Source organism: Peromyscus californicus, unplaced genomic scaffold (assembly GCF_007827085.1).
Source record: "Peromyscus californicus insignis strain IS unplaced genomic scaffold, ASM782708v3 Scaffold_20__1_contigs__length_68692818, whole genome shotgun sequence".
NCBI classification, from domain to species: domain Eukaryota; kingdom Metazoa; phylum Chordata; class Mammalia; order Rodentia; family Cricetidae; genus Peromyscus; species Peromyscus californicus.
The window spans coordinates 55710891-55736032 of NW_026294503.1; the positions used below are offsets into that span (position 1 = coordinate 55710891).

Here is a 25142-nt window from a genome sequence, read left to right on the forward strand (position 1 = left end):
GTAGGTGAATGTTGACATTACAGATGTATCTATTATAACTAGTGCATCTGGTATAATTAGATGAGTGATTTTTATAAATATTTACTTCTAACCTGCCTCAGTTTCACCTTATGCCTCAAGATATGATGCTTTTGCTTTAAAATGTTATCCTAAAACTACTTCTAGGCTTACAAGTTTATATAGTTTATTGGAATATTGAAAACATGCATACTTATGGATAAGGAAAAAATAACCTTTTGTTTAAAACAAGCAAATGTGAGTCACTTTTCTATTAGGACTTGTGATATGGTTGAAATTTGAAGCTGAAAGTACCATTCACTGTGCTCCCTTTTCAAGACCACGCTACAATTTCTCTTTTATTCTTCAATTCAAATATAAATCTGAATTGCCTATCTCAATTTCATCTTTTAAAAGAAGGAAACAATACTTTAGAAGGCACGTATAGAATATCTAGAATTGGGGAGGTAGCTCATCGGTAGAGCAGTTACATGAGCTTACAAGGCCCTGGATTCAGTAGGGAAGGAAAGAGAGACAAAACACACTAAAATTTTATTTGACATGGTACTGTTTAAAAGAAGTTGTTTCTAGGTTAAATAGGTAAATCAATAGCTTGGATTGCTGCCCAGTTTCTTCCTTTTACTTTGGAAACAACTGGCCAATTCTTTCCTCTTGTTACTACCTATTCTTCACTACTCCATTGAAACAAAGCAACAACACCTAATCCCTGGTCTCTGCCATGGAAGAATACTTTCAAAAGAGGTCTCTTAGGGACAAGCAGAAGGTGTCTCCAGATGTCCCTATCACACTGCATTTCTTTGTTCTGTGAAAACTAAAATCAGTTCTGACAAGATACTAAATACTACAAGGAATCACTAACACAATTTTTTTCAAAACTGACTATGACATAGGAAGTAAAAACTCATACACACATCAGGGGTTACATGTATTCAAGCAGCCTTCTGTTTATCCATTAAATGTGGACTATGGGTTGTACATTATTCTACACAATTTTACTTTGAAGATGCAATATTTAATGTGGTCCTGATAAATAAAATAAACAAAGTAACACAAAACAAAAATATTAAATCTGCTTAAAGCCAATAAAAGTTTCCCACCAATACTCCAAAATGGTCTGAATCGTCCTCTGTCTTGACTTCACAAAGGATTCAAATTAAAATGGGGGAGTTTTCTGAACTTGTTTGCTGGATCAAACTCAGGACCTCACAAAGGCTAAGTATGTGCTCTACTACAGAGCTATATTCCCAGCATCTATTCAAAACAACACACACACACACACACACACACACACACACACACACACACACACACACACACACACAAAACTGAAAGGACAGTGGTACAGGGTGGATGACAAACTGACCAAAGTTTTAATAAGATATTCATCAATTTATACCCTTCAAAACTTGTCATTGCCTTTGGTAACTTCTGATGGCTCAGCCTCCATAAACAGCATAGAAACTAGGGCTTGTATTCTCTTTCCTTTGTATAACAAGAGAAACCTTCAAATCCCTTCACTGAGTGACTTAGACATGTTATTCTTCCTGTTGCAAGGGGTAGTGACAAAGTTTGTTTCAACTAAAAGTATTTCATTGTCTCTTGCACTACAGTTCATTCAATGACAACAGTGTAGCTGTCATGGCTCTGAATCCATTAACTACTTTTATATAACTGTTGCTGTTACCTTATCAAAAAGTCTACTTGATATTTAGTTGACATTTGTGTGATCCAAACACAGTCAGAAAAATCATTCTTTTGAAAACTGATTTTAAAAGCTTTTAGATAGTTATTAAAGAATTTTATATGGGCATGATAAACATCTGATTTAGTTGTAAATGTGATACCTAAAAGACCAGATAGTTCCACAGGGTTAGACAATTAGTATGTCACCAAAGCACCCATAGGAAGAATTCTCCTCAGGCAAGCAAGTCAGAATCAGTAGACTCAGTAGTAAGCAAAGAGCGTCCTGAATACGAAGTGAAAGTTTCAATAGATGTACAGTTAGCCTCAGACAGATGCTGTCAGCAGCTGTCAGACACTCCACAATGGTCTGTTCTGATTGATAGCAAAATTTTAGTCAACCCAACAAATATTAAAGGTCTCTCCTGAATTGATCACTGTCCTGAACACTGTGGAGCTAGTTATTAATTGACAAAAGTTGCTTACTTTTATATATGGAGGAGCCTGTGCTAAGCATTCCATGAATACAGTGATGTTTTGTTGTTGATGTTAGTCTAAAACAAAGGTCAATGATGAACGGAGCAGTAAACACAGGCAGTAACTAAGGCACAGTGGATGACAAAACAGTACAAATCACTGGAACAGCGAGACGAGGCAGGGCCAAAAGTTCAGTTCCTGGAATCAAGCTATTGAAGGGCCAAGAATAAAGGTTTACTTCATTCAGCAAAATAAGTTTATGCCTGCAGTAAGTACAAAAAAATGAAACAGAAAGACCGTACCATTCTTCTGAGGCTCTCAAGAGAGGGGTGGCCCTGTGTTTAAGAACAGGATCTGGCTAGATGTGGGAGTCATTAGAAATATGTTAGTGTTTAGCTGGCCTAATTTCAAAACATGGGCAATCTCAGGGGCGGGGAAAGGAGGCAAAGAGATCGGTAGAGATGTGTTCAAAGGGATGGTGGAGATTAAAAAAACAATCTGATGGCAATGAAATGGGGAAGCAAAGAAGCCCCTGGTACAGTGGGACAAACGGAAGGACATGTGGCTAAGTCAGAGGGCCTGACTCAAGTCCCTGACTTCTAATTCTTGATATTATCGAGGTGAGTCTAACTCATGTTTTTTATTTTATTTTTTTTTTTTTTTTTTTTTGGTTTTTTGGGACAAGGTTTCTCTGTGTGGCCCTAGCTGTCCTGGAACTTGCTTTGTAGACCAGGCTAGCCTCAAACTCAGAGAGATCTGCCTGCCTCTGCCTCCTGAGTGCTGGGATTAAGGAGATGGGCCACCACCACCCAGCTCTCATCATCTTAAAATAAGAATAACATAAGCTGATTAGAAGACTCAGAAAAGAAGTTATGAGTATTTGTTCTCTAACCCACAAGGAACCATGAGCTATTCAAAAATTTATGTTTCTGTCCCTGGTTAGCAGACTGTAACAGCAAGTCAATCACTACATAATAAAGATCAAGACTAGAGTAAAGGCAGTATGAACTGCTAGACAGGAAGAGGAGAAAAATAGAATACACAAGACTTTGCTACAACAAAGGCAACAGTATTTGGCATCTACTGGGTACATGAGAGAAAATTCTTTTAAAAACATAAGAATTAGAGGCTATAATGTATAGGGAGAGAGAAAGAAAAAATACTATCAATACTATCCCATTAAATTGTGGCAAAGGACTTGAAAATATCCCATACAACATTATGTGGTTGCTGTAGGATAATTCTCTTGTACACTGTAAAGATTTGTCACTCGAACTGGTTTAATAAAACACTGATTAGCCAATAGCCAGGCAGGAAGTATAGGCAAGGTGACCGACTAGGAGAATTCTGGGAAGAGGAAGGGCAGTGTCAGGGGTGGCTAGCAGACACAGATGAATCAAGATGAGAATGCCATATTGAGAAAAGGTACCAAGCCATGTGGCTAGACATAGATAAGAATTATGGGTTAATTCAAGTGTAAGAGCTAGTTAGTAATAATCCTGAGCTACTGGCAAAGCATTTATAAGTAATATTAAGCCTCTGAGTCAATTATTTAAGAAGCGGCTGCCGGGTATTTGGGAACAGACAGGCAGGAGAGAAACTTCTGCCTACACCTGGTATCTACATCACATGTCAGGAAAGAAAACTCTCTTGAGTGAATACAGTTTTGCCACACTATATTTTTTGTTTGTTTGTTTTTTGATTTCAAGACAGGGTTTCTCTGTGTAGCTTTGGAGCCTGTCTTGAAACTCGCTCTGTAGACCAGGCTAGCCTCAAACTCACAGAGATCCTCCTGCCTCTGCCTCCCGAGTACTGGGATTAAAGGCGTGCACCACCACCACCCAGCTTGCCATACTATATTTTTAAATATCAAAAATATTAGCAATTATTTAAGTTTTACTAAGCATTCCTCTGTTTCTATTATATAATGAAACATGGGTGAAAATGTACGAGCTCATGGTTACTTTTTATTCAAATGGAGAACAGTTATGAGAGTCCTCTTTGTATTATTACTTTTCAATGTAGTGAACAAGGAAATTATGCTTTTTTTATCCTGTGACTTGTTAAGTTCTTAAAAAAAAAAAAAAAAAAAAAAAGCTACAACCAACCAACAGAATTGTTGAATTCTGGATCTAGAACTCCAAGACACCCCAGAGTGGAAGGCTTGCACTTTAGAATGTTCAAACATGACCAGTCCACCTCACTATGATACTTCATTATTCAGGCATTGATAGGGCTGAGTAAGGATGGTAGCAGAGGGAATGACATAGATACTGAAGACGGTAACACTACACCTTAATGTGTGGGAATAATGTAAGTACCGAAGGCGGCAACACTACCCCTTACACCCTGCATATTAAATGACAAGCTCTACCAGCTCAATTAGATGAGAGGGTTAACTTGACCCTCTTCTGAACAATGTCTATTGGGTCATTTAAATGAGCAAATGCTAGCTACAGGCAGAAAAGCATGCAGAAAACTAATGTGAACCTGGACACTGATAATTAGTGTGGAGCTGCCCACTGAGCAGTTCCATAAAAATGGCCCACACGTGTGAAGTGGCATGCTGAGTGACTAAAACAGCAGCACCCAGTGTTGTCCAGTATCCTCCGACACAGCCAGCACCTCTTCTCTTATTTGCATAACTGAGATATTAAAACAAAGAGACTCCTACAGTTTTCTACAAGTTGTTGATCTATAACTTCTATGTGTCTATCATCCTAATATATAATAGCTGATTGTGATACCAGCCTGGACATAAAAGGGTGTTCGAGAAATACTGGGAAACTGCAGCACAACTTATAACCCCAAGACATTTGACTCAGAATACTCTTGAATGAGTGGTAAATACAATAGCATCTAAACAGCATCAATGAGAATTATCCATTATCAAGTTAAAGGAAGACATGGCATTGCAACAAATACAAGCTGCTAAATACCCATATCAAATGATGGTGTACATGATTATATTATGGTGACATACTAAGAGTGCCCACAAATCGTCATAACTTCTGCATTAACATAAATAAATCAATTCAGTCCGTGAACATGTTCAAGTCACTTCATTGACTTGTGTTTTGATGAGAAATAAAAGTTTACTGAGCAACTAAACTACTATGTACCAAGAGTTGTGGTAGAATCTTCAGTTAGGAGCTAGGGATTTGGCTCAGTGGTAAGGAGCACTGGCTGCTCTTCCAGAGGACCTGGGTTCAATTTGCAGCACCTACATGGCAACTCCAGCTGAAGGGAATTCAAAGTGCTCTTCTGGCCTCCATGGGCACCAAGCATGTACACACAGTATACAGACATACATGAAGGTAAAACACTCATCAATAATATTAATAATAATAATTTTTAAATATTTCAATAAAGAATCTCCACCTGTGGTAGCTAATCTTGGTTGTAAACTTGGCTACATCTGGAATTAACTAAGACCGGAGCAGCTGGGCACACCTCTGAGTGACGTTTCTTGATTGGATTAGCTGAGGTGGTTAAGATTCACCCTAAATCTGGATCACTTGAGGTCAGAAGATCCATCCTAAACTTAGGCCACTTTTTGGTGGCAGCCCACATCAAAGGAAGCTTTTGCTTTTTGCCTGCTCGCCATCGCTCTCTCACTGTCCAGTTCATCTACCCTGCTGCTGAGGCATTCATTCATTCCTTCACTGGCAGTAGAACCTGCTTTGAAATTCCAATGTAGACTGAAAATCAGCTGCTACATCCAACCTCTAGGCCCGAACAACTACTGGATTATCGACCTTTCCATGAGGAGACACTGACTGTTGGACTAGCCAGACCATAGCCTATAAGCCACTGTAATAAAGCTCCTTTTAATATATATAGACCCATTCTATCAGGTTTGCTCCTCAAGAGAACCCTGACTAATATACCATGGTATTGTAGTTGCTCAATTATTGTCTCAAAGTCTTTGGTTTTATTTTGGCATGTTGGGAGGGGTTATTTGTTTTGTTTGGGTTTCTCAGCTTTTTAAGACAAGAGGCTCTTGCAGAACTCATGATGTAGTTAAGGATAACTTCAAACTTCTGAACCTCTTGCCTCCATCTCTCAAGTGCCAGCCATTACAGAATGGGTCCATAGCACTTCCTTTATCCCATGGTAGGATTGAATCCAAGGCTTCCTGCATACTAAGGCAAACAACCAACTAAGCTACATTTCTAGCCCTTGGGTTTTATTTCCATTGCTTTCTCTTTATAGGAAAATGCCCCATAACCACCTTGCATAAGAATGTGGTATGAGGAATATTAAGTAAAAGAAATGATAGTAAAGAAATGGATGACTAGGAAGGAATAGAAAGATACAGAATAGCATGGTATATTGTTCTGATCTCCTTACCACTTGTATTGGATTGAATACTCCCTAGTGTGATATAGTTCTATCAGTAGGAATGCTTTGGAAATTGATCAATAAATTTTAGAGACAGAAGGAATATTGTTATTCAATTTTTTTGAAAGATGATGTGGAGTTGGAAGATGACATGTGACTTACCTAAAGTAACATGTCTAGATGTTATGGGAAGACATAAAAGTGCTCCTGAGTAAGGCTATTTTTATTCTATGTCATATATGAATAAGTAGCCTAGAGGTCAATTTTCTCATTGCACTCTAGGGTAGTTTCTAATCAGTTTCTCTTTATCTCCCCCAAAGATGTCATATTCAGACAAGCTGGGTGACTTATTATCAAGCGACTCTGGAGGCCAAAGCAGGTGGATCAGAGAAAGTTCAGGCCTTCCTGGATCATAGCAGGAATTCAAGGTCTTAGGCAATTTAATAAGAACCTATCTCAAAGCTTAAATAAACAAACAAGGAGGAAGTAGTTGTCCATCTCCAGCACAACCAAAACAAAAACCAGACACACTTTTTCTTGTTTACGCACCCTAGTTAGTGTACTATCTGATTTATTCACAAGAATCTAAGGTAAAAGCATCCATTTCCTCAGCTGCAACCAACTAAATACCACTGACTCTTGAAAGTTTATCGTCAAAGGAGACACCTTGCCTTTGATCCAAGCTCAGATGTTCAGAAACAACAACCTGACATTTTTATTGCAGTGTCCAACATTTAGGGCAATAATCAACACAAAATAGAGCTATTGATCTCTCTTCCCTCTCAAAAACATCAATTTCCTCTCAAAACTCATTTCCCTCTTAAGAAACCATGTGTCTGCTACTATCTTATGACAAGAGCTGCCCACTGTAAAGGCACACCTAACAGAAGACTGAGGACTGGAGCCGCTAATGACAAGAAAACCCCACCAATGGCCGAAGTTCAGCATACCTTGGGTCCTTGTTTAGATCTTTGTATGATGAAACACATCATGGTTCTACCCAGAAAAAAAAAAAAATCTTCAGGAAACTGGGATTGATGAGGATACATAACAACAACAAAAAAGATATGCAAATAAGAGGGCTTTTAAGTTATATCAAAATAGTATTAGAAAGGAAAATATTCTAGAAATATTCCACAGGGGCCTCTTGTCTATCTCAGTCAAGCCAAAGCTGGCCAAGTATATGTAGATTATGTATGAGTATGTACAGGCATACTTTGATGTATGTGTGTACTTATATCTTTGTGAATATGAATGAACAGTTGATAATAAATTTTTGCAATCAATAAATATAATGAAATTTATAGAAAGGAAATAAAAAACAGGACAGAATTAGTACAGAAATTGAGAAAGCATTAAAAAGGTTAAGCATAGCCAGGCAGTGGTGGCCCACGCCTTTAATCCCAGCACTAGAGAGGCAGAGCCAGGCGGATTTCTGTGAGTTCAAGGCCAGCTTGGTCTACAGAGTGAGTTCTAGGACAGGCACCAAAACTACACAGAGAAACCCTCTCTCGAAAAACAAAAAACAAAACAAAAAGTTTAAGCCATAATGCTAAAGATTAGGAGATGGCCACGACTGGATTTCCTGAGACTTAATCGTTAAGTACTTACACCGGTACTATGGAACATGTGAAGTTCTTCCTTCTGTCTACAAAGGCGGCAATTGTGATCATAATGCCTGCTAGGGCAGACTCCTCCAACAGGTTGCACATAACATATGCACATTCGTTTTTGGCATGTTTTGTGGAATAGCCATTAGGTCTTGTATGGACATGCAGATTCTCCCAACTAAACTGAGCTCATCTTTTTTCCTTCCCTGTTTTTCTCCTTCAGAGATTAAAATCCAGTGCTTCACACATGCTGTGCATGTAGTCATCTATGGAGCTACATCCCCAGCCCTTGGACAGAGTTCTTTCAGGGCAAAATCCATATTCAATTCATCTTGTACCTCCCTAGCAAAGTATGTTGAGTTACTCTTTCTTAGCAGGTCTCAATAACTAATAAGCTGAATTGAACTAAAGTGATACATATTCGTCTGAGTCAAATTTAAATGGGATGGTCAGAGATGAAAACTATTACTGTCCTTACAAATTCAATTATTTTGCCACCAGAATATGTCTAAGTAGTTCCTGCTATACCATGAGCCTTTCCTGCACATTTTTAATAAATGTAAAGTACATAATAAAAGTACTGTTCATTTCACACTTGAGATCTGAGTCGTAAAGAGGTATCACATTGTTTTTCCAATGGGCTACTTTTACAATATCATCACCTCAGAATGAATCAGGGGAACTGACATAAGTAAATTTGAACTCAAAGACTGACACTGACGAAGATTCAGTTATAAAAGAAACTTAATAATTCACAAATAGTCATACTTAATATTCAAAAGTACCAAGATGGTGGCTTTTAGAAGCAGAAATTCTTGTCAGTGCTTGGTTTTTTGGTTTTTTGTTTGCTTGTTTGTTTCTAGGTAAATATAGAACAACTTTGATTAGAATATACAGAAAGCAACTAACAATATTTAAGCAGGGTCTGGAGTATGTATGTGGAGAGCTTAACTGTGATCGTGAATGGTAGTTACCTTTACTTATACTCTTCCTAACATGGGCGCTCATTATTTCAGGAGCTTAGATTTGGATGATTCTTCTGCCTGTCAAAGGTCACGAAATACCTTAGTTATCTGAATCACTGCATCCAGCTTTCTGCTCCATACACTCATCTTTCATCACAGTGTTTCATTTCACAGTGAGTCAGCTTGGATTACTGACACAGCTCAACAGCTGACTTTAGGCTTGATCCCTGTGGTGGTATGAATGAGAATGGTCCCCATAGGCTCATATATTTGAATGCTGGTCCCCAGTTAGTGGAAATTTTTCAGAAGGATTAGGAAGTGTGGCCTTGTTGGAGGAGGTGTGTCACTGGGGATGGATTTGGAGGTTTCAAAAGTCCATGCTAGTCCGGTGTCTCTCTCCCGTAGCCTGCTGCCTGCTGCCTGTGGATCAGGATGTAAAGCACTGAGCTACTGCTCCAGCACCAAGTCTGTCTGCTTCCCAGCATGATGATCATGCACTCATTCTTTAAAACTGTAAGCAAGCCCCCAGTTAAAAGCTTTCCTTTATAAGAGTCTGCCTTGGTCATGGTGTGTTTTCACAGCAATAGAACAGTAACTAAGACAATCCCCAATAACAAGAGGGGAAAAGTAAATTTGTTTTCTGAAAAAGTTATTTTAAAATAAGGAAAAGAAGTTCAGGATCATTTAAGTTTCAGTCTTCATTTGTTGACATATCTTATCACAAGCTTGTTTTCAATGTAAGCAAAACTAGCCATGTAATAAAAAGTTTGGACAGTTTATACTATGTAAACATTGAAGAACCAATTACTGAGTAAGAAAAAAAGAAAGGAAGGAAAGAAGGAAGAAGGAGAGCAAGGGATGGAAGAAGGAAGAGAAGGAAGGAGGAAATCAATCAAAAATAATTGTTCATTTTACATTTAACCATGGTCATTAAAATTATACAATATTATATGTCTCATCACTACAAAGAGGGCAAGCAAAATCAACCATGTATCTTTTTAAGTTAGCAAAGGAACCATGAGACCTCATACCTTCAAAACTTCAAGGTAGGTATGTCACACAGAAATAATTAAATGTTTGCTTAAGGATTAAGTAGAAAATGTGTGTGTGCATGTGATGATCTCTTTGGGGTCCTTAGCAATAAGACAGTTGATATAAGCAGAAATGTACTCAGGTTAACAACATACTGAGGGATACATTTTAAGAGGTTTTACTAGGGATTAGCACGGCAGTCAGCTCACCTTATGAGGTAAGCAGCTGGAAATCACTAGACACTCCCTGCGTCCAAAGAAAAAGAGAACAGTACAATTCGACCAATTGTGCATATCAACTGAGAGCCAAACCTACGAAAACATTTTTTCCAAAATGGCCCCCAAATTTAATCGTCTTGATCTTGACCGCACAACTGGCCTGGTCAGAAAAGGAAAGCCAAGACACCATTCTGCTGTATAAGCACACGTTGTATTCGGCTGGTGTTATCTAGGTCATGATCTGCTGCAAATGCACTGCTATTTTTCCTCATCATTAGAGGCAGACAGAATCACTGGAAAAGGGCAGCCCAAGGCCTCAAATAGTTTCCATTAAGAAGTACATTTTTATGTTAATCTAAGCTTATATTTATTGAGGGTTATCATGTGCTGGGTACTTTATAAATATGTCAGTTAATTCTCATAACAACTTTAATCATCTTCATAGATAAACCCAAGGTGAAAATAGAATTAAATAAACAAGAGCTCACCAAAATATTATCTCTACCTTGAGGTAAACAATAAAGAAGTTATATGGGCCAGGTGGCAGTGGCGCGCACCTTTAATCCCAGCACTCAGGAGGCAGAGCCAGGCGGATCTCTGTGAGTTCAAGGCCAGCCTGGTCTACAGAGTAAGATCCAGGACAGGCACCAAAACTACACAGAGAAACCTTGTCTCAAAAAACCAAAAAGAAGGAGGAGGAAGAGGAGGAGGAGGAGGAGGAGGAGGAGGAGGAGGAGTTATATGGGATACTAGATATTACCTGGAAGAGGAGAAAAAGAGAAGAGTCTTTCTAGAGGAGAGAGGGAGAAGGAAAGAAGAGATAGAAAGGACAGAAGAAAGGGGAACAGGGATGAAACTAAAAAGGAATATAGCATCTCCCAAATATTCCTAAATGCAAAGCACCTACAGCATTTTAATCCTGACTCTCTAAGACAGGGATTAAAGTCTGCTTCATCCGTGAGAAAACTAAGGCTACCGACCATGAAATTCTGAATTCCTATCTTGGTGAATCTCGAGGCTGCTCTTTTCACTAAGCTATGCTGCAAGAGAAAAGAAAAATGAGGGGATGGCGGGTAGGAAGAAACAAAGCTAAGAGGGAAAGCTGATCTCTCAGGAGCAAAAAGTGGAACAGAAATTGTCTGCTACTGAAAAAAAAAACTAAGTAATAGCAGTAGTAATTGCCACTTAAGGCATCCTTGTGAAAAATCAGGTGGGTTATAGCTACCAAATAAATACATATATAAATATAAATATACACATATATACAAATACATATAGAAACATATAATGCACAGACACACATATCTACATGCTCATATCCATATCCATATCCAGACAGACAGACAGACATTCAGACATACACACACATTTACTAAGTGCCAATAATATAAGGGTTTTAATGCATTATCCCTTTAATTCTCACAACAAATGTATTATGAATTATAGCCATTTATTTATTCCACATGGACTTTCAACACTGAGCTACTAGAGCATAATTTTCACTTGACAGGGGAGAAATCGCTGGGGCGTGGATGAACTAGTGTTCAACCACATTACCAGACTGCACTGAGTCACTCTCACTTATCTCCAGCCCCTGCTTCTGAACAGGAGCAGCTGTCATACGTTCAGAATGAGTAAGGCTGACAAGTTCATTGACGGACGGACGGTCCTCAGAACCTTGCCTTACTAGGAGGACACTGAAATCAACCGGACTGACAGATCACAACCACCCACGAGATCTAACAACATCCTGATGCCATTTTTTTAAATAGAATAAATATGATCCAAGTATGGAAAGACACTAAATGCCACAAAACTGGTATCAAAATTTCCCCAAATTTAAAAGTCCAAAAGTCTTTGAATTGTTCTATATTGAAGTCACAGAATACATGTAAGAGATAAAGGAAAAGTTATGATAGGATATGATATGCCATAATAATATAAAATTATGAATTAAAGCAAGCAAATTTTACATTCAAAGACAAGAATTGAATGGGGGGGGCAATAAAGTCTAACTGTATAAGAAATTAGTTTAAAAATAAAACCAAGGACAACTAGAATGTTCTGCCAATGAAAGGGCAAGTTGGCAAATGAAAATTCAAAACACAATACACTACTGTATTGCGTTGCATAAACTGACAAAGATGTTGCAGATGTCGCATTTGGGTTGAGGATGCTTACACAAGCCAAAGAGCCAGGAATGAGATCTGTAATCTGTAATCTCAAGTTCAATGGAAAATTCACAACTTCCAGTTCAGGACAGGATAGACACAAACTAAGTGATCAGTAGGCTGCTGAAACCAAAGCTCTCTGGGCTGAAATGAGATGGGAAGTGAAAGAAATGCCTTAATAAGGTCCTCGTTTTCAAGGAACATGGCCCAGTGACAGCCCTATGTCTGGCTCACCATCAATGGTTAGAATAATATTTGGGGGACAATGTCTATAATACTTTAATATACAGTATGTCTTGATCCGGGTATAGGTGAAAAGTTCAAATTAACCATCAATATATCTTTCTCTGAGCAGCATGCCCACTCTGGGGGAGCAGCACCCCCAACCTTTGACCCCAGGAAAAAGTCACTTGTAAAGTCACTGCCAATGAACGTACATCACCAACAATCACAGGACAGCACAGCTCTTAATTCTATATTCGTATTAAACAATTCTTGTTGATTAAATCACTGCTTAATTGGCTGAATTTAACGCCTATCGTATTAAATTATTGAAAAAAGATGATGATATATATTTAAAATATGCTTCTTTAATATGTTTCTGGAAAACTGTTATACACTGTAAAACGAAAATGTCAGGCTACAAAGGATACATGCTGATTATAACTGAGATTGAAAAACACAGAAACACAATGAAAACAGACTGAAAGAAATACACCAAAATTCTAACTGTAATTGTATTAGACAGTGAACTACAGCTGGTTGTTGTTCCTCATCTTTTCCACAGGACTTCCGGTAATGTGATATTATTTCAATAATGGTGGGAAATTGAATAAAATAATTTCCTTATAAAATTAAAAACTGATTTAGAGATCATCAGACTTGACTTGAGAGAGCAACTGATGCATTTCCTGTTTCTAAGAACCAATCTTCTTTGAAAAGGTCCACAGAGAAGGCCTCCCACAGCTCGATCTGTGTATCTGATTACACCATCAGTGAACACAGGAAAAGTGCATTGATGAGGTCAGGCAGCTCAGAGGCCACAGGCACTTGCTGGTTAAATGTAATCATTGCACAATCCTGGACCTGAGCTTGGTTCCCAGATCCCGCACAAAGTTGGAAAAAAAAACAACTGACCCTACAAAGCGTCCAAACACGTCATTTACACATACACAATAATAATAACAAATACGTAAATCTACTGTACCATTGCTATCTCTGGCCCTGCTAGCTTACCCCCTAAAGTATTCTTGAGTCCACTCTACACTTTAGTGACTTGTTGCCAACATCAATGAGAAAAAGCATGGAAAAATACATTAGTTATAGTTTCAAAACTCATATGTAATCAATCCAAAAAGAACACTCACAATTTGAGTATTTAATTTGGTCCTCATCCTCTCACATTATGTGAAACAAGTAAACACAGCTCAACTCAAAAACTAATTGTTAGTATGGTAGTGACCTAACTCTCTCTCTCTCTCTCTCTCTCTCTCTCTCTCTCTCTCTCTCTCTCTCTCTCTCTCTCAACACGCACATATACACACACACATACACACACACACACACACACACACACACACACACACACACACACACTTGAAAGCCTGTTTGGAAAGAGAAAGGATTAAAATGATAGAGAGAACTCAGGTGCAACAGAGTAGGATGGTGTGTGGTTTACACAGGTAAAACTTGGAGGCTAGGCAGGGAGGGGTTTAGGATACATTATAGATTGTTGTACCGTTCATAGTGATAAAAACACAGTAAGACAATCAAAAAAACAGACACCAATGGGTCACACGCTGAAGAATGACTAAGCCAGTCACTAGAGTTTGTAATATAATCAACTCATACACTCTAGCAAAGTCATCTCTAATATTACTTTTTCAGTCTATGGCAAAACCACTTTCCAGGTGATTTTTTTAAGTATCTGTCTCTTTTTGAGCCTTTCCTGAGTCCACTGAAGTAAGTGAAAAAGCTACCTAGTCAAGACCAAGTTTATCACAGGCAAGAATCCAGACTTAAACAGGTGTCTGACCATCTATCCGGTGCTCATCCTGTTGTGTGAATAGCCTTGATAGCATTTATTTATTATTAATATTTACTATCACAAGAGCTTTTGTAACATGAGTATATAATTGACATTCCATAATTACGTGATGAATAAACAAATTTGGATCCAAAAAGTAAAGATTAGAATGACTACCGTGTGGGACAGAGATGTCATGTGCCACATCAGCACACCGTGATAATGGATATAGATTTCCATTTCCTACAGTCTCCCAATTTTGCTCATTGGAAAAAAAAAAGTCTCTCTGATTTAGAACACTAGCTGACTTTGTAGCTTTGTCAAAAAAAAATGTGAATGTCTACTCTGAAATATTTTTGTATTTCAGACATTATACAATATATGTAAATATATTACATAATTTCTTCACCATATTCAGAGATCTGTGATACTTTTCATGCCCAGTGACAGACACAGCTTTCCAAAGTTGAGAAGGATGTCTAATCCAAGAGCAAAGAACAAACCTTGATCTGCCTTTAGATTTTTTTTGCCACCAAGTGGGCCGAAGTCTTACCTTTCCTTATTCACAGCTGAACATTTTTCTTGTTCTTTCTTCTAACTGAAGCTGAGGATGGAGTTGAACAGTTATCCAGATAGATTATCCCTGAGGCTAAATTGTGTATGACCTCTGGACATTTAGATATCTATGTGCTTCATGTCAATAATAACAATGACCTTCAAATATTCAATTGTAATAATGCTGTCAATATAATACATTACCATCTTCTTTATAAGAAAGAGAGAGAGAGAGAGAGAGAGAGAGAGAGAGAGAGAGGGAGGGAGGGAAGGAGGAAGGAAAGAAGGAAAGAAAGAAAGAAAGAAAGAAAGAAAGAAAGAAAGAAAGAAAGAAAGAAAGAAAGAAAGAAAGAAAGAAAGAAAGAAAGAATTCTATTGAAGAGAAAGGAGGAAGACATAGTATAAAAAAGCAATATGACCTGAAAGGGCAGAGCAGTTAAAAAGCTTTCTACAAAGGGATACAGTTTCGATGACCAGCTTCCCATACAACACAAAATGTGTTCCGTTCTTTCTTTCTCTCTGAAATAAGGTTGGGAAAAGCTCAGATGACTAAAAGCTTCAGGATCATCTGTGTAATGAAGCACCAAGCAAACAGGGCCCTGCAAATCAGACTTCCATCTCTCTGTTTCCTTTCTGAACTCTACAAATGGCCCTCTCCGTTCCCATTCCGTTCCCCAGACATCTTCCCTGAAGTAAGATTATTACTGGAATATGTGATGATTCTTTAGTATACTGGAGGGAGAAAACAGCGAAGAATCAAGATGGGGCTTAGGAAGTTGCTACATGCCCCAGGCCTAGAATTCACAGGGAGGAAAGGGAAATGGGTATGTATGCTTTCAATTAATTTCTAATTACCTATTGCATTTAAATGACCACTATGAAAGCATCAATATTTTATATGTAAATACTGAAACTAGTTTGTATGATTTTTTTTTACAACACAGTCTGATATTTTTCATATTTTAATATGCCAGAATCCTCACATTTTTAGAGCTGGGTTTCTGTCACTCAGGTCTTCCTTCACCTTTGCGAGGTCTTCATTAGAATTACTAGTCAAGTCCTAGGGCTGAGGCATTCAGACAGCAAAACCATCAGGCATCCATAGTGAAGACACTCATCTCACCACCAACTAAAATTTCAATACATGTCCTTAAAGGGTTAAAACTACAGGAACTTCATTTTATCAAATATATGCTATTCTATTTCTAGATGTTTCAAACATCTACCCTTAGATGTTTCAAGAAAAGCATCAAGTTCTAGACTCACAGTGCAAATCAACAGAAGACTGGACCCGCCAGTGTGTGACCTCAAATAATGCCTGGTGTATCTCCGAGCCTCTACTGTCAACTCCCTGAATGAATGGCCCTGAGCAGGTAGCCTCCTGAAAGGGCCTTTCTGCTTTAAAATCCATTTTGGCAATAATTCTAGGAATACCAAAACTATGTCTAACATAAAATTTCAATGATTTTTTTAAAGACAAACGGCAAGTGGATTTTAAATGTACTTCTTAACCATTCAGCAACACTTCATGATAATCATGGAGTATCAAAAATTGCATTCTTTGCTTTGACGGTCATTTGCTTGAAATAAAGCTGCCACCACAGGAAAACTATTTTAATACTCTGAGAAGATTAAAGAGTTAATCCACTGGGAAAACCACATGAAATACAGTTCATAAATGCCCTGTTCAGAAGGACATACTAAAATGCCAGCAAATTTGTTGCTTATGACTAAAATTGTTCTAATGATACATAGTATATATTGCTTCTTAACTAGTATGCATCTTGCTTCCTCATCTGAAGCTTGGATGATGCCAGACCACGAATGATTTTGACACAAAATAATTTCTAAGGCAGAGTAAGCATGATCTGCATGTTGCAGTGTGTCCTAGGGACGAACATCCATAATAATGAGTAAGCACATTATTTGAAGGAAAAATTGATAAGAAGCTGAAAGAGGAGGTGAGGATATTAACCTCCGGGATAATTTCTGTTTTCATGACTTAGCTGAACTGAAAGCTTGGTACCCATTCACTACCCCATAATTACACATTAGAATAGTAACCAATTAGCAGTTCAGAGGGCCGGAGTACAAGTAGCAGTTGATAATTAAATATGAAACCTGAAGTCCCGTGTTATCCTAAAGAATAAACTTGTTCCACCACACCTTTTACACTTATGTGCTGGCTAGCTTTTGTCAACTTTACACAAACCCTAGAGTCACCTGGGAATAATGCACCTCAACTGAGGACACGCCTCCCTCAGACTGGCCTGTGGGCATTTATTCACGATAGACATGGGAGGGCCCAGCACCCTGTGGATGCTGCTACCCCTGCAGAGCTGACCCTGGGTCGTATAAGGAAGCACTGTTCCTCCAGGGTCCTGCCTCTGTTCATGCTGGAGTTCCTGGCCTCACTTTCCTTAAGAATGGACTATGGTCAGGATGGGTAAAGCCAAATAAACCCTTTCCTCCTCAAGTGATTTTTGGTCATTGTGTTTATCACAGCAATAAAAAGCCAAAAAGGACAAGTATTAACCCATATTTGAAAGAAAAGAATGAACTCATGTTTTATAAATGAAAGGGTTTCATTGACTCTGAACGCACATCACCTTTTGTCTTTTAAAGGTCTCTTCTCTCTCGTTTCTATTAATTCCTAAACCAAAAGCACACAAGGTAGAGGCCCACTTTATCCATAGGATGCCTTACAGAGAACATCCTCCTAGCAGACAGACTTTCGGGCTCAATTCTTCCATGAATATCCTTTAGAACCAAAACATGCATGTCTAATAACTGTTCCTGAACAACGGATGAACTTTTCAAATGTTATTTTGAAAAAAATAATAATAAAAGGAACAAAAAAAAACCACTCAACTGCAGCAATTGCCTTTCACTTTTTAGTTTATTCTATTTTGTGTTGGTGTTAACCCATTATGTATCCATGGTTATTCTAAGTTCTGTGAAGAAAAGAACTAGGTGGATCAGGCACATTGGTAGACGGTGCTGAACACACAGGAGGCACTCAGTAAATATTTGTTGACTCAAAGAATAGACAAAGGAGCAAACACCGAATAATCATGTTTCCATGCAACAAGCCTACCCAAAAGTCTCGCACATCTGCATCTTCTAAACATGTGGTTGTTTCGAAATGCGGACTTCAAATGTTATTCTGTGTTTCTACTAGGAAAACCTTTACTGGAGTTAGTAAATAACATGTAACACGTGAAAATAAGTTAGATGATAAGAAATCACGGTTTGAGTTCCAACTTTGTGAACTTTGAAGTCACCTAGTATTTTCCAGATTCATTTTAGTCCCACACAGTAACGAGGATATCTACCCAGGGCTTCTCCTAAAATTTTATTAGCAAAGAAATAAAATATTCATTTTTACCATAACCAAAGTAAAGTAACAAAAGTAATTTAAATAAATAGATTACTGGAAAAGACAAGTCTGAAGGTTTTCAACAGTTCTTTCCTGTCAATCCAGGGGCATCAGCAGTGTCAACAGTTAGTATCATTACCAATAAAAATCCCATTTAACAGATGGCGCACAAAAAGATCTTATGATCTTCATAGCTTCGGACTGCCACCTCAGTGTGAGGGGCACAGAGGAAGAGTATAGGATGACTGTCCACCCCAGTCCATAGGTCAGCTGAGCAATACCACTTCACAAAAGTGATTTAGACCAGGTGTGGTGGCACATGCCTTTAATCCCAGTACTCAAGAAGAGGTTAATGTAGGCGGATCTCTGAGTTCAAGGCTGGCCTGGTCTACAAAGTCAGTTCCAAACCAGCCAGAGCTACATAATTAGATGCTGTCTCAAAGAATGAAAGAATAAACAAACAAACAAACAAAGCAAGCTTCAGTAAGTGGAGAACACAGCAAACTGGAAAAAAAAATTGAGCCAGGCACGGTGGCACACACCTTTAGTCCCAGCTCTCAGAAGGCAGGGGCAGGCAGGCAGATCTCTGAGTTTGAGGCCAGCCTGGTCTACAGGGTAAATTCCAGGACAGTCAGGGATACATAGAGAAACCCAGACTCAGGGGGGAAAAAAAAAAAAAGAAAAAACACAAAGTTGATATTATACTCTAATCCAAACTCACTGTCAAGGATATTAGAGCCCTGCCAAAGCCAAACAAAGAAATTTTAGCTGCCATACAAATTATATGAAAATATAATGGTCCTTTCTGAATCTCCATTGTTAAGCGGTCCTTGGGGAATTCTGCAAGCTAAGGTTTTTGAAAAGGAAAAAGTAACAATTTTCTTGTCAACATTCAGAAAAAGGAAACAGAAAAGTCCACATCACGGCATGTCTCAATGTCTTACATGAAGAATTTAAAATGCTTAACTCATTTTACAGTTTTTAGAGAAGCGAACTAGTCAATTCAATATAAGACAATTAAGATAGTAACAATAGAATGTGTGCTGTATTTCAGTGTTCACTTTTGTAAATGTCACCTACCTAAACATTCAACTTAATTGCTATGAAGTAACATTTTCTGTGTATACATGTCCACATGGGCATGCATGTGTATCTGTGTGCATAGGACCACACACTAAACATAGATGCTCAATATTTGGTATATTCTCTGTCTAAGGGTAACAGTTAGTCTGTGGTTCTTTCTGTTTGTAAGCAGTCATATTTGCTACTTCCTTACATTTAAATTACAAAGTAGCGTCCCCAGTAAACATATAAGCCACATATAAGCTTTTCAGGTTCCTACTACCCACATTTCTAAAGGGAAAAATCTGGATGGATTTCAATTTAATATCTTATTTAATTCAATGACACTTATTCAACATGTAAACAAGATAAAATTATTGAACTAAGTGCTTTCATTTTCTGGACTGAAACCCAGTGCATTAATGCACATATTAACTCTAACACAAAATTTTCATCAGAAACATTTTACCAGTATTTAGATTTCATGAACTTTATAGCTGAAAAAAAATAAATCCATATGACTAAGATATTCAAGCACACATAAAAGCTTCTAGTAACTGGATCAAAGACTAGCTTTTAAATTTAAATTTGGGCCGATATGCTTGGCAGGTAAAGAGGTAATTGCTGTCAAGGCTTTAGAATTGAGATTGATCCTAAGAATCCACATGGTAAACTGGGTGGTGGTGGCACATGCCTTTAATCCCAGCACTCAGGAGGCAAAGCCAGGTAGATCTCTGTGAGTTCGAGGCCAGCCTGGTCTACAGAGCGAGTTCCAGGATAGGCTCCAAAGCTACACAGAGAAACCCTGTCTCGAAAAACCAAAAAAAAAAAAAAAAAGCATCCACATGACAGTAAGGAGAAAAATAAGTCCCACAGATTGTTTTCTGATTGTCACTAAGGTGTGTGTCTGTATATGCATGTACACATACACACACACCACAAATAAACGCAAAACAAAAATGATTTAAACTTAAATTTCAGTTATGCAGCATTAACTTTATTTCAGGTTTTCAACAGCTGCATGGGATTGAACATTGGGACTGTCTTCTGAATCCATATCCTTTCTCAATTAAAAGGAACCTACAGACAACTCAAATGCCAAAATATTCTCAAAAACTGAATAAAAACATTCTCCCTAAATGAGAAACTTTCTGTTTAGCGTCTTTTCCCCCCAAATGGCTTATATGTCTCAAGCACTTCTTTTGCAAAACCTCTAATAGTACAGTAACGACCTTTAATAAGACCGGGCCTCAGAGTCCAGTAACACACAAGCACCTTGACAATGTTTTTGCTGTTATGGAATACAGCCAAGTCTCCCTTGCCTGCCATTCCATTATTCATTAAAGGAGAAAGATGGGCCAAATGCCTCTGTTGATGTTGTGTCTAGACACAACATTTGTGTAGATTTGCTCCTCCTGCTGATGAAGTTTGCCACAAACCGGAGAAGAGATGGGATTGAAGGACACTGGCAAAGTTAAATCCGGGCCCTCTCTTTGTGAACTGTCTTCTCCAGGATGTCAAGAGATGAACAGTCTTGCCAAGGCTGCTCATTTGTCAATGCACTAGCACAGGATAAAGAGGAAGCGATGACCTTTTAAGATGAGTAAAACTTGGCACGGCATGGTCTTGTCTCTCACCTGTGCAGGCTTCAGGGTTAAGAACCCGGGCCATAAATTTAAACTGTCTGGATCGGAACCCTATTTCTATCATTTGCTACCAGTTTAATTGTGGAAGGTTGACTTAATAATCTTCCTGTTCCCCGTCAGTAAGCTGGACAAAAAATAATAGCATTCAAGTCACAGGCTCTCAGGTATGAGATTTTTACCTGAGATAAAGCAGGTGAACACTGTCTTGACTCTGATACATGGTATATGTGCACCATTTATTATTAATTTTAGCTCAGAAATCAGAGCAACAGACATAGGACAGAACGTTCAATATCTTTTTGTTGTAAGTGAATGTGTCTAGGCACTTTAGAAATATCATAATGGTATGTGAATATAAGCTATTTTTAGCCTATATAAAGTAAGTTTAGAGAGTTAGAACAAGGTATTCAATGTGGGGTGGGGGATCCCATTTTCACCAAACTGAATCTTCACAATGTAGGCCAACAAGTTCTGTTAAAGTTTTTTTTTGTTTTTTTTTTTTTTTTTTTTTTTTTTTTTGGTTTTTCGAGACAGGGTTTCTCTGTGTAGCTTTGCGCCTTTCCTGGAACTCACTTGGTAGTCCAGGCTGGCCTCGAACTCACAGAGATCCGCCTGGCTCTGCCTCCCGAGTGCTGGGATTAAAGGCGTGCGCCACCACCGCCCGGCCTGTTAAAGTTTTTATAGCCACCCCTGGTGGCTCATACCTGTTATCCTAACATTTGGAAGGCTGAAGGACAGATAAGCCTTTTCCTCCAAAACCAGACCCACATCATTCACCTGTACTACCACACACAGTAATGTAAGGTATTTATAGGTCATCAGCTCCTTAGGCCTATCCATGACTCCATTCACTTCCATTGGAAGCAAGATCAGATTGAACATAGTCGTCCACAAACTAGCCAATGACATAGAAGATGCACATATAAAAATCTCAAACCTTTATTTTAAGAAAAAAAATGGTTTCTCCCAAACAAATTTTCTGTTTTTATTAACCGTTTGTGGTTTGTTTGTTTGTTTGTGTTCCCATCATTCATAATCAGAGCTCCTAGTAAGCTGGCTCTTAATGGCCTTCCTGCCTTCTCCTTCCATTTCCCTAGCCCTGATGCAATCATTAATCCATATTTTAAGGCCAAAAGAAAGGTAGTAGAATGAATAGGAAAAACAAGCTCATCTAGTAATGGAAAATAGCCCAGGAATAGCCAAAAAGGAGAATAAAATTTTTCAAAGTTTTACAGCTGTTGAGCGTAAAGAATCATAAAGCTGTCACCTCCATTCGGTGGTAATTTCATTATCTGCAAAGCAAAGAAATCAAAATACCTTCCAATTTCATTTTATTCTTTAAGACAAAGATCCAGGGCATCTAAAACTGCCACTTCTGTGCCTAATCAAGATTTGTCAGTAAAATAACCATAGGAATGTGTACATTATGTAACTTTCAGTAATTTTCAACAAAGATCTTGACAGCAGAAGATGTTTACTAGTTGTGGATTTCTTTGAAGACAGGTTATATTTATAATCTTTAAATTGTAAATAAGTTAACAGTATTTCATCAGAGCGGTGGAAGCCATGCACTTGATCTAGGATGAATGCTTCATTAATTTTTCAGTGTGATGATGCTGCAGTTTTCCAAGAGCAACCGTCAGAGTTCCCCCCCCCCTTGCGATGCATCAAAACAGCCGAATTACATCAAATATCCATGCCACCGTCACTCACCACAACACAATAAACGTATCCAGGATTTCAAAACTCAACCCCAGGCGTGTGTGAGGTCACGGTCAACATTCACCGCGCTTAACTAACCTCAGGTGGTTTCTCCCAGTCGCCCACCTAAACCCTCGGTCTAGCCGATGTTGTTTGCCTCCTGCAGACCTCCGCGGGTGAATGTGTCCCCCGCCCCCCAATACCCTCTCCACGACCACACCTGTGAGGCCAGGTGCCCTGCGGGGATCCGAGTGGGCTCGGGCCGCCCGCTGTCAGCCCGACGCTTTGTCTGCGGCTCCAGGCCGGCGCGCCGGGGCGCTGGGGACAGACACCTCGGGCCGACCTGCAGGGCAGCGGCGGCGGCGACTCCCGGGGACGCCGGGCGGTGCTCACCCGACAGCCGAACGGGAGACGACCGTGCAGCCAGCGGCGCCCGGCCCGCAGGGGGGAGTGGGAGGGGGGTGAGGGGCGGCCACCGCCGTTCCCGGAGGAGTCGCGGCGCACGGGCCCGGGCCAGGCAAGCAGCGGGCGAGCCCGCCGGCTCTGCTCGGCTGTCCCTCCCGCCCGCAGCTCACCTGACAGCCACGCGCACCGAGCTCTCATCCGCGGCGCCCAGCATGCCTGCGGCTGCCCGGGTCTCAGCACCGTGCCGAGCGCTCCCGGGCAGGCTGCTGCTGCTGCTGCTGCGGCAGTGGCGGCGGCGGCGGCGGCGGCGGTGGCGGTGGCGGTGGGGAGGACTCAGCGGCGCGCTCCAGCCATGTTGGGCGACTGAATGGAAAGGTGGCGGCGCCCAGGCGCAGGAGAGGGCGGTGACTCAGGACGGCGCCGCCCCTTGCCCCCACTCGCCAGGCTCCGCGCTGCCCTGCGTCAGCCGGCGGCCGGTCCGGTGCGCCCCGCCCCGGCGACACGGCCAGGCGCGGCACCGAGAGGAGGCGAGCGAGCGCCACCCCCACCACTCCTCCCCCGGGAGGCTCCGCTGCGCGCGTCCCCGCAGCCACCTGCCCGGGCTGCAGCACGGACCTTGACCACCACCACCACCACCACCACCTCCCTACCTCCCTACTTCCCTGGCTGGGCGCTGCCCTCTGCCCGGTAGCGTGGGACGTGGAATCACACACACACACACACACACACACACACACACACACACACACACACACACACACACACACACACACACACACACACACACACACACACACACACACACACACACGCCTTCTCAGTGCGTTACTGTTCAGTCATGTGCACACTGGTTAAGCGCACCGGACCCTGGTACAGCCAAGCCTTCCCACAACTGTTTTCCATCCAGGCGTGCTCCGTGGTTAATCCTTGCAAACGGATTTTCTTTCCCTGCTGGCCCTTCCACAGCTCCTCCCGGGATCCCAGGATTCTGTCAACAGTGTTCCATTGTGTGTTCTGCACGTCATCATTGTCCTTCCACATGCCTTTAGATAGCACTGTGGAAACAGTCTTTGTTAGCTTTGCCACAGAGTATCTTTTGTGGACTGCTCCGTACATTTCTATAAATAAACATGTGGGTTCATACAAAATAGTGTAATAGATTAAATGTCACTATCCAAATAAAAGCACTGGGGCAAGCAGATATGAGCTAAAATCACACACCCGATCGCCTTGTTCAAGGAAGGTTAAAGGAGACAGTATATTTTGGGATAGGAATGAGAGTTAACCTTCAACACCCATGGGAAGATGGGCCATGGGGTGCATTCCTTATAGATAGTTCTATGTGCTCTTGTTTTACTGCCCTTAAATTGTTACAGACAAGACACATGAAAGGTAGAGAAGGTTGTAGTGTCTTTCTGTGTGCCAGATTGGTGGCAAAGCTGTCCTCTGGCTTCCCTCTGGAGAACTTGCTTGCCTTAGCCTGGATATTTATCCAACATAATGGATGGAGCCACATTTCATCCCAACTTGACAGGTCCAGGCCTGGATGGATCTGGTTTGGCCACCTTGCTTCTGTGATAAATGCTGTTTGCATAAAGGACCAGAATAGCAAAGCATATTTAGCAACAAAGCAACATATACAACCTTTTTAAAGTCTTCATTTCCAATAGCACCAGTACCTATGCATCTCAAAAAGCTGTCACAAACCATATGCTACAAGAACTGGGCAGGTAGCTTACGTGAGTGGAGGGAGCAAAATCAAGAATATATAAGATAAAACAGAGAAGACAGGCAGGCCCCTTCCTGAGGTGATAGCCGTCCCCTCTCTGCCTGGGCTTGCTCTACTGGAATGC

At 40.1% G+C, this 25142-nt stretch overlaps 1 protein-coding gene across 16 annotated transcripts in view; it reads right to left on the reverse strand.

Annotated features, from left to right (window-relative positions):
* The window catches only part of Kif21a (kinesin family member 21A), a 126385-nt gene extending 102752 nt beyond the window's left edge, over positions 1–23633 (reverse strand). For all 16 annotated transcript variants that reach the window (XM_052748689.1, XM_052748681.1, XM_052748680.1 and 13 more), the window contains exon 1: positions 23460–23633. In XM_052748689.1, coding sequence (XP_052604649.1) covers positions 23460–23503 — 44 coding nt within the window. In that variant the 5' untranslated portion in view covers positions 23504–23633. The remainder of the gene's footprint in view (positions 1–23459) is intronic.
* Positions 23634–25142: the final 1509 nt, after the last annotated feature.